This window comes from Branchiostoma floridae, chromosome 12, assembly GCF_000003815.2.
Source record: "Branchiostoma floridae strain S238N-H82 chromosome 12, Bfl_VNyyK, whole genome shotgun sequence".
NCBI lineage: Eukaryota > Metazoa > Chordata > Leptocardii > Amphioxiformes > Branchiostomatidae > Branchiostoma > Branchiostoma floridae.
The window spans coordinates 7,759,543-7,769,666 of record NC_049990.1 but is presented as its reverse complement, the minus strand read 5'-3'; the positions used below and the strand labels follow the sequence as shown (position 1 = coordinate 7,769,666).

Below are 10,124 nucleotides of genomic sequence, written 5' to 3'. Positions count from 1 at the left end.
GATCTCCAGCAAATCAGCATCACTCCCACCAGGGTAGAGTTGATGAAGGCCGTGTCTCCCGCGCCCTCATCGAACACCTCTCGGAAGGCAGCGTAGAACACGCCGAAGGACTTGATGGACCCGATCACCACGACGTGCACCAGGAAACTGCTGAACACCACCATCCAGCCCCAGCCGCCATCTGGTGGCCGGTCCAGGTACTGCACTTTCCTTCTGCTGCCAGACATTCCTCAAACTACCTGCCAAATTTAAATGTAATACATGTATCATCATTACATGTATCACTACATGGTAAAGCAGTCATTGAGCTTAAGTATGATCCTAATGTTTAAGTAACATATATAGAACAAATGTGGCTATGCTATGGCTTGCATTTCAGACCAAGCACACTGAGTCATCACCCTTGGTCTTCTTGATATCAATGCAAAGTGTGTTGCTTTATACATGTATACCCCATAATGGTATATTATTACAGCCAGTACCTATCTGACACCCAGATACCCAATCTGAGTCATAAGGCTGTTTTACTTGGTTGGAGGAGGAGAGAAGAGACTCGGGAGCTATATTACGGCTGGATCCAAGGTCATAACATTAACAGAACCCAGCTTCGAATTCAGTAAGACATTGGTTCAATATTACGGCTATATTACGGCTGGATACCAGAATTCAATATCTCATACAGCAGCCATAAGAGGTCAAAGGTCAATACAATCAGGAGAGAATCCTGAGAATCAAATGAAATCCATGATGGCTTGTAGCACTATCATTGTCTAGTTACACATTTTACGTCCCTTTCAAAAGACGAATGTAATCCCTTACAACAATTGTCCAAGCTGAGCCGACCACGGGATCGAACTCAGGCCCACGGATCCATGGAATTGGATCCAGATGGCCAAGCAGTGGGGTTGCATTACCGCTTAGCCACAGAGACATATATCTATGTAATCCAGCCATATCCAGACCCAGGCTCTAGGGGATTTGAACCATATGATGAATGGCAGAGTACACAGATCTCTGCACAATGCGGACATAGCAATGAACGGCATCAATCAAAAGACCATATACCAGATAATACTAGAATTATGGGTCACAAGTACTGTATGATGTAGGGGAAATAATCAGAATTGATAATTGACATAATCATGACGCAAATGTGGTGCATGGATACTGGGTCGAATCCTGGACTTACATCATGGTGATAACAATGGCAATTATCCACCATCACGTGCACGATCTCTGTGAGACTTTCCAATTCAATATTAGCCTGGTAATATAAAGAGGAGAGAAGAGACTCGGGAGCTATATTACGGCTGGATACCAGAATTCAATATCTCATACAGCAGTCATAAGAGGTCAAAGGTCAATACAATCAGGAGAGAATCCTGGGAATCAAATGAAATCCATGATGGCTTGTAGTACTATCATTGTCTAGTTACACATGTCTATTCCACGGCCCATGACTAGTTATACAGTACGTACCGTTTCTGCCTGGTCTAGGATTGGTTTTAATCAAATAAATTCCATTCTATTCTATCGCTGTTGAGAAATACATTTTGTTGAGGGTGGCATTAAGGATTTGACATGGTTTATAAAATAATTAGAATATAACTGTGTTTGAGAAATAAGCATGACTAAACAAAAAAGACCCTTTGTTATAGGTTACATATTAAACATATGGCACACAAGATAAATATTTAAAAGTCAGTCGAGTATCAAGATTTCCGTACAACGAACAAATTGTCATATAACGTTACATTACAACCATGAACAAAGTGGGAAAAGAACTGAGCTACTGCACACTGTACAATGTCACATTCTAGTAGTAGACTGTACGGACCTAACGTTACCTGCGAACCGGCTTCGGCACGTATGAAACCGTTATACTTCCTCCTTGAACCTTTACAATTCTGGGAATTATATTTGTCAGCTCCTTCCTGTTTCCGCCATCTCCGAGTTGAGCCTATAGAAAGTTCATCTGTAGGAATTTCAGATCGTATTCATGATACAAGACGAACTTGAAGAAGAGGAACCAGGAACACTTTGATTGACAACAAAGTACACGCGTGCCCGTGGCGCAGTCTGTGACCTGCGTATGACCTCAACAAACCAGCTGACGAAACAAAAACAGTGCAGCAGCGCCACATACCGAAAAAGATTCGACTTGCAGCTTGTCCGACTCTAATGCCACATTGTCCTACTCTCCAAGCAGAAGTTGGTGGGGAAAATCGTGATCTTTTCCTTTCATCAATTTTTTTAGACCGGCATTCCCACCAAAAAATGCCGGTCGAAAAAAAAATGATGAAAGGTAAAGGTCACCATTTTCCCCACCAACCTCTGCTTGGAGAGTAACGAACCTTGTCCAACAACTTTTGATGCCTGTTTTGTGGGAAGCTACTTGACTATGAGTAATTGCTTGCCTGAGGGTGAGTGGCGTTACCATCAACAAAGGTAAGGCTTTGTCGCAAGAAAAGTATATCTTGTCTGTGCTTTTTTTGCGCAATTTGTAAAGAATAGCTTCTCTACGTTGACTTACATGGTATGCCGTTTCTCCTTCTATGTTTAGTTTAACTTTCAAGGTTGTCGACACAACGTTTGTTTTGTTCCTTGCAGTGCCTAAGATTAGAACGGTTGTGCATTCATGGCATACTGATTTTTATGTGAAGTTAATCTTTAAGGTATTGTTGTGAGCAAGGACGTCATATAACGTCCTTGTTGTGAGGAAAAATCTCGATGTTTTCTGACCAGAATATACCGTTGTTGTGTGTCGGAAAGCGGGGAAGGTTCGTTCCGATCTTTTCCCCCAATACAGTATTTACCTAAAAATTGTCCCTGTGTGAACTGGGCCAAGGTAACCTGGAGGGTTTGGGAGGTGACGTCATCAAAAGGTGACACCTTCCTTCTGAACTGGCCGAACGGGTGATTATCTATGCTAGTACTGTTGTCATTATGTGACATTGTAAATAGTTGGTGTGTTTCTTTGTCCTGAAGTGGATACACATTTTAGCAATTGGCACTTCAATGTCATGCATGTCAGAAGCACTAACGGTGGTATCTCATTGCGCTTGGAGCTCCTGTGTGGCATTGCGGGGTTCGAAAGATTACTCAACAAATTTCCGAGATAAAGAACGAATTGTCTCACTTTTGTATATTTTGTTGTGTTACTTTTATGTATTACGCAATATTTAAATTATGATAAATCGGCGAAAATAACACGACAGTACCGGGCCGCGGGGTGAACGATCCCCACACTGGTGCCCCAAGTGCAGTGAGATACCACCTTAACGGTTGAGGAAGGTTCCTTGGGTTGGTCAAAGGCTTTCACCAACCCTTCTCACCTGTTAGTGTCCCAGGGCTCACAGGTAAAAGAAAGGTTCTTTATAAAGTAAAAACTTTGGCTTCGCATACCTTCATACCACTGGCTGTCCAAACGTGCGTTACATATTCATTTTGTTTTGAAATTTTCTGTCTTACTCCTTTGTATTTCACATGTCCAGCGAATGCGGCCTTCCCTGGTGACGAGACAAAATGAGAAGTCAATATCGACCGTGCGTCCTGTTGCTGGTACCGCTAACAGTGGTTCCATTCCTGCTGTATTACACATCAGCGCGTCTCACTCTACGTGACATGTTGTCCTGGAGAAAACTGGCCCGTAGAAATGCTAGCAGGTATGGCTACATAACGCACTAAGTGTTTCCTTCTCAAAGTACCACGTAAGGCCACGTTGATCTTACTATATGGATGACATATTTTGAACCCAAAAAAGTGATGCGAGCGTGCGAATTAAAAAAAAAAGTTGGCCAAAAATAAGTTGCTTTCGGTATGAAATCTCAGTGGTCAGGAAGGTTAAAAATGACCAAACACACAAAGTATGGAATACCGAACAGTAGTTTCTTCATTTTTGTTCTTTCACATCTTCTTATTTGACCTTGAAGTTGACGTTGGCATTCCATGAAAGTAGTAAGTGTTTTCCGATACATTTGGTACATGTACGGCATTTATTTCTTCATTATGCTGCTGTTTTGTACGATTACAACTTGGTTGAAAACCCTTTTTTTTGGGGGGGGGGTACCGAACGAAAATTGATGCGCGCTGATGTCATCCATATAATCCAATCAACATGGCCCAGGCTGTACTTAATGACCTGGTTGATTTGATGACGACACATTGCTTATGACCAAATTACTGAGTTCTATAAATAACATCCTATCTATCTATTATGGTAAATAGATATTTTAAAGCAAAACGCCATTGAAATTGTACTTTCAGGTTTGATGATAAACATCGTCTTAACAAGTGGACTACAGTTCTTGGCGTGACTGCTGTATATATAATGTCCTTGCTTTGCTTTATTCACTTGTAATAAAAGTTACGATATCTGTGACGTCGAGCTGGTATCTATCATGTGGTCATTAGGGTATACTTATTACAATTATTTCCTAATATTCCTTTCTCACGCGGCGGCCATGATAGATCTCAAGTGAGTTCAAAGAGGCAAACAAAAGACTGTCCATCATAATTAGCAGTTCAACCAATAAAAGCATGGACATTTTTTAAAAAATCCACCAATATGAGAATGGCTGCATGTCCGTCAAAGATTTGCATTTTTATGTTTATTTTGCATCTCTATGGACTATGGGATCAGTCTACGCTACCCGAAATTGCAACATCTTTCTGTGCATAACTCACGTTATAATATTTATTATTTGATCTTATATTATAAAAAAATGTGTGGGTCGGGGGAGAACTAAATGGGAGCCGATTTTAGAAATACGTTTTGTCTGTTTGCCTCATTGACCTCGTCTTGGATCTATCATGGCCACCGCGTGAGAAAGGTGTATCGCTGCTAAACTGATAGTAAACAAGATGTAGTTTCAGCTCTCTCCTCGAGCTCGACGACGCAGACAGTGACTACAGTGATGAAGGACTCGAGGGCATTACCGGTACTGCAGACTCACCCATGGAACAGCCTAAAGCTGGAAAAACAAGGTACAGGGGAACAAGTGACACAAAATTTTTACAATAAGCCCTAACATTAGCACGCATGTGCGGCGACAGGAATTCCATGTAATACGTCAAAGGGTAAGGCACACAAAAAGAAAACAAAACCCGTCTGGACATTGTTATGCAAATTGGAACAATGGCGAAGACAAGAACTGATTACTTTTTGCAACGTCCTTGCTTTTTGTGTGCCTTACCCTTTGACATATTACCTAGAATTCCTGTCGCCGCACATGCGTCCTAACTAATGTGAGAAGGCTTATGTTGAGGCCATTGATTACGTTTAAGGTGAAAACACAACTCTCCTACTTCTACGAGATGTACTTGTATGTGTCAGTGCAGGTAAAGTTGGGTTGGTATTAGTGGTTAGAGTTAACTCGTCTTGAGATAGTGATGCACCCATTCATGCAGACATTTTTGCTTTGTTTCTAAAGGCCATTGCAGAAATTTGGACCTTACGCGAAGTACATACCGAAGGAATCGGTTGCTCTGGAGAAGTTCCTGGCCGACCAGGCAGCTGTGCAGTCCATACCGACGGAGGCACCTGGATGGGTCTATAACAAAACAGCTGCAGATTTATTTCGGTACGAGTCACTTTCTCGAGTTGTCATTTGGCAGATTTTGACGTCATTTAGCTTCCGCCATGTTGGTTGGTTAAGAACGCGCGTGACGTTACGGCGTAAGAGAATACTTGGAATTTTCAAAATTCTTGTCAAAGGGGACTGCTAAGTTTTTTTGTTTGATAGTGCACACAAACCTGCGTAAATGATGAGAATAAAATATATCGCGATTACTAAATGCTGTATACGTATAATGCAATTTATAAAGACATTGCCAAAGATTGGAAATATAAGCAAGAGCACCTTCATCGGTTTTGCCTCCAAAATAGGTAGAAATTTGCAATTCATGACCCTTTTTAATTTCACAGGAACAGGATCGTAAGCGACAGTCGCTATGTGAACGGGAACTTTCTGGTCACACAGGGAAATGTTGTAAAGAAAGTTCTAAAGACCTACGGCAAGAAACCCAAGATCGTCAAGGTGCCATCAGACGTCTTAAGGGGATTTCCTAAAGTAGGTTTGGACACTTAGTTTTCCTTCCTAAAGGTGGGTTCACACGTGCGTATATATCTAAGTCCGTATGAGGCGCGCATGGGAGTATTTGCCTCCACCAGCTGGCCCCACAGGTCGCCGGCAAAATAATAGAAATTGGACAAACGTGTACATAACATGTCAGACGAGTTAGCTGAGTGGCTAACCATACTTCTCGGTCAGCTAACTCATCTGGCATATATGTATATTTCTCCAATTTGTACTATATATTTTTTTCCCGCGATCTGTGGAGCCTGGTAGAGACTAAGAACTTCATACGCACCTCAAACGGGCTTGAATATATACGCATGTATGACCCCACCTTAACAATCTTCAATCTTGGCGACGACACAAATGATGTCCGGTCTTACAGCTGTTTTCCTTGACAAAGTTACCGTGCTGACATATGGACTCCAACTACTGGGTCATGTTGCAATCGTTAACGTCGACAATCACATGAAGGGTCAGGTATTACTCTTATGAGCTTATTGAATACGTCTCTGTTCAGTAAAACTTTCTGCAGCTGTCCCTAATATGTAGTTATCCTTTTACTCCCTGCAAGATGCACAGTATACAACGTCTTATGTTTAAGCTATGACTGCTCAAAAGACACATTATTAATTGATACTAACATCACATTACAAACAAAGGAGACACAAATGATTCTGGACGTTGATAAGAACACAAGACCATGTACACGTATCTTTTCTACTCAGGAGAGTCCGTTCAAGAACAAACGCTTCAATACCTGCAGTGTAGTAGGGAACGGAGGGATACTGACGGGAAGCGGCTGTGGAAAAGAGATAGACGCCTCTGAGTTTGTGTTCAGGTTAGGTTTTATACTATGTACAAGTAATGGTCCAAATGCTGTATAGTAGGATCTAATAGCACAGAAGATCTTCTGTATACTTATGGTGACGAGTATTGCTTGTTATGGTAATTAGTATTACCTGGTTTTGTTCATGAGTATTGCCTGGTTATGTTGATGAGTATCACCTGGTTATGTTGATGAGTATTACCTCGTTATGTTGATGAGTATTACCTGGTTATGTTGATGAGTATTACCTGGTTATGTTGATGAGTATTACCTAGTTATGCTGATGAGTATTACCTGGTTATGTTGATGAGTATTACCTTGTTATGTTGATGAGTATCACCTGGTTATGTTGATGAGTATTACCTCGTTATGTTGATGATTGTTACCTGATTCAATTAATCAGTATTACCTGGTTATGTTGATGAGTATTACCTTGCTATGTTGATATGAGTATTACCTTGTTATGTTGATGAGTATCACCTGGTTATGTTGATGAGTATTACCTCGTTATGTTGATGATTGTTACCTGATTCAATTAATCAGTATTACCTGGTTATGTTGAAGAGTATTACCTTGTTATGTTGATGAGTATTACCTTGTTATGCTAATGAATATTACCTGGTTATGTTGATGAGTATTACCTGGTTTGTTGATGAGTATTACCTGGTTGTGTTGATGAATATTACCTGGTTTTGTTGATGAGTATTACCTGGTTAAGTTAATGAGTTTTACCTGGTTATGTTGATGAGTATTACCTGGTTATGTTGATGAGTATCACCTACATGGTTTGTTGATGAGTATCGCCTGGTTATGTTGATGAGTATCACCTGCATGGTTTGTTGATGAGTATCGCCTGGTTATGTTGATGAGTATCACCTGCATGGTTTGTTGATGAGTATTTCCTGGGTATATTGATGGTTGATTTGATGAGTATTACCTTGTTATTTTGCTATGTCTATTAGTTGCTTGTGGACGGCAACTTTTCAACTGAGTTACTTTTATATTCATAAATTTGCTCAATACACATCTCTGTATTCTCATAACCGGTAGGTTCAACATGGCTCCGATGTACGAGGAATATTTGGAGGACATTGGACAGAAAACCAATCTGATCACCATCAACCCCTCTATGATCCGATACAGGTACTTTAGTTATGTGTCATCATGTTAAGATTTAAAAAGAGAATGGCAATACAGGATCTGAAATGCATTTAAGTAAGTGAGGATTTAATTTCGCTGTAGCGGGGAAATGATTGTTTGTGTTGGTTTTAAATTCGCGGTAGCACTATGCACTGTACTGTCTTGCTGCCATGGATACATTTTCGCGGTGGTTTTAACTTCGCGATGAATTGGCAACGGGAAAAACGCGAAAATAATACCACCGCGAAAACTTCTGCATTTACAGTAGGCCATCATTTGGCGAAAGACACAAAACAGCTTTTACTATGGCCAGATGTACACGAGCGTTAACTGACTCTTCTCTGTGTAATTGAGGCCTTTATACACTGTTAAATGTACTTTTCATGTCATGTCATGTCGACTTTTGAATAATTGTTGTTTTGCATCTACATATTACTAGCCCGTATATATACTATATGTATATATACAACGTGCAACCATGAGAATGAATGGGCATGTATACATGTACTATCAAAAAGCGTGTAAAAATTCTTTCATGTTGATTATTACTATTGTCTGTCGCTAGCAAAGTCACTACTTGGAATTCGTGTTTGGGTGTGTTTGTAGATGCGTGTGATTTTGTTTTTATTTGTTTTTGTGTGTGTGCGTATGTGTGTGATGTAAAACTTTGCAGTTGTGAATCGACACTGACTTATTTTTTTTCATTTTGTCTAGGTACAACTATGGAGGAACAAGAAAGGTGACGGTAAAGACTATAAACGTTAGAGCCTTGATGTCTGACCTGTCAGTATACGGAGACAGCTACCTCTGGATCTGGGCCTTTGAAACTGCCACTAACGCTGATCACGCCTTCAAAGCACAGCAGGCTCTGCAAGGAAACAGCGCCCGGAACCAAGTCATCTTACCATATCCACGTGTAACAGGATCGATGAAATCGTTTTGGAAAAATAATGGCATCAGGGCGCAGAAGGCGTCGTCAGGTGGGTTATCTTAAGCTGCAACATACTAATAAATCATACAAAATGCATGAATAATTGGTTTTATCAATCCTTATTTTTATTTTGTATCAGTTAATCTGTAGTCATCCTACATTCCCTTTCCTGTGTATTTTATTCTTATAAATCCATTTATTCTTTTGTACTCAATTTCCGTTATTTATGATCATCTAGGACTGCTGTTTGTGGGTTTGGCCACACAAATATGCGAAGAGGTGCACCTGTACGGCTTCTGGCCCTTCCACTCCGACAGGAACAACAGACGTCTGACTGAGCATTACTACGACAATGCCTTCGCCACAAAATTTCACAGAATATCGGATGAGTTCAGGCAACTTCAGCATCTCCACAACACCGGGGTTCTTCGTCTGACAACCCACGAATGTCAATGAGCGAACAATGTTATGCAATAGAAGTAGATAGATGAATTTTTTTCCTTCAAAATACACGTACAAGCACACACTTCCTCGGGATAATACATGACAGTCGCTTATATAATTAGCTTTTTCAATCTAAAGTACACTCTGATATATTACGACTGTCTGTATGTATAGCTGCTAATATAAATTGTTTGCATTTTATGGACTGGTTCATTAATTCGAAACCACTGGTCTCCCGCACGACGGGGGGACATCAGTGGTCGCTGCACACGATCGAGCGATCAGCTAGACAAGTTCAAAATCAGAACCGAACGCTTTAGAAAAAGTGCATTGCCTTATATGACTAAGCTACTCAATGATACACTATAAGTGCAATACCAACCGTCTGTCTGTTGTAGTGATGATGAAAGTTGATCGTTTGACATTGTTTTGTACTGTCTATATATGTAGATTTTAATGGTTCTGGTAATCGTACGTTTTTTAAATCAAATTTATAACAATGCTTGTAATTACCTAATGTGCTATTATGGTGCAATTATGCAGCCTTTGTGAAGTACAGGCACAATTCAGTCAACCTTGATGGTTTGACTGCGAGGCCTTGTATATTTTATGTATATTTTGTGAGTGAATAAAAACCAATCTACTACTACTACTATCTACTACTAAACTCTCGACAACCAAAAGGCTAAATTGCGAGCCTTCA

The 10,124-nt window shown here is 40.4% G+C and overlaps 1 protein-coding gene across 3 annotated transcripts; it reads left to right on the top strand.

Annotated features, from left to right (window-relative positions):
- The first annotated feature begins 3,502 nt into the window (after positions 1-3,502).
- Positions 3,503-10,056, top strand: LOC118427495 (alpha-2,8-sialyltransferase 8F-like). 3 transcript variants are annotated; one of them, XM_035837323.1, is made up of 8 exons: positions 3,503-3,665; positions 4,876-4,986; positions 5,433-5,582; positions 5,927-6,071; positions 6,806-6,918; positions 7,957-8,049; positions 8,761-9,026; positions 9,216-10,056. In XM_035837323.1, the coding sequence occupies exons 1-8, from the start codon at positions 3,526-3,528 to the stop codon at positions 9,431-9,433; spliced, it is 1,236 nt and encodes a 411-aa protein (XP_035693216.1). In that variant the 5' UTR covers positions 3,503-3,525; the 3' UTR covers positions 9,434-10,056. The 3 variants fall into 3 exon arrangements, with proteins under 3 accessions (XP_035693216.1, XP_035693215.1, XP_035693217.1); XM_035837322.1 differs by having other exon boundaries at positions 4,870-4,986; XM_035837324.1 differs by lacking the exons at positions 3,503-3,665; positions 4,876-4,986 and adding an exon at positions 5,255-5,340.
- The last annotated feature ends 68 nt before the right edge of the window (positions 10,057-10,124 follow it).

Coding starts and splice junctions, on each gene's coding strand:
- LOC118427495 (XM_035837322.1), top strand. CDS start 3,526: ATGAGAAGTCAATATCGACCGTGCGTCCTGTTGCTGGTACCGCTAACA. Junction 3,666..4,869: donor GCCCGTAGAAATGCTAGCAG/GTATGGCTACAT, acceptor AACAAGATGTAG/TTTCAGCTCTCTCCTCGAGC. Junction 8,050..8,760: donor CCCTCTATGATCCGATACAG/GTACTTTAGTTA, acceptor CATTTTGTCTAG/GTACAACTATGGAGGAACAA.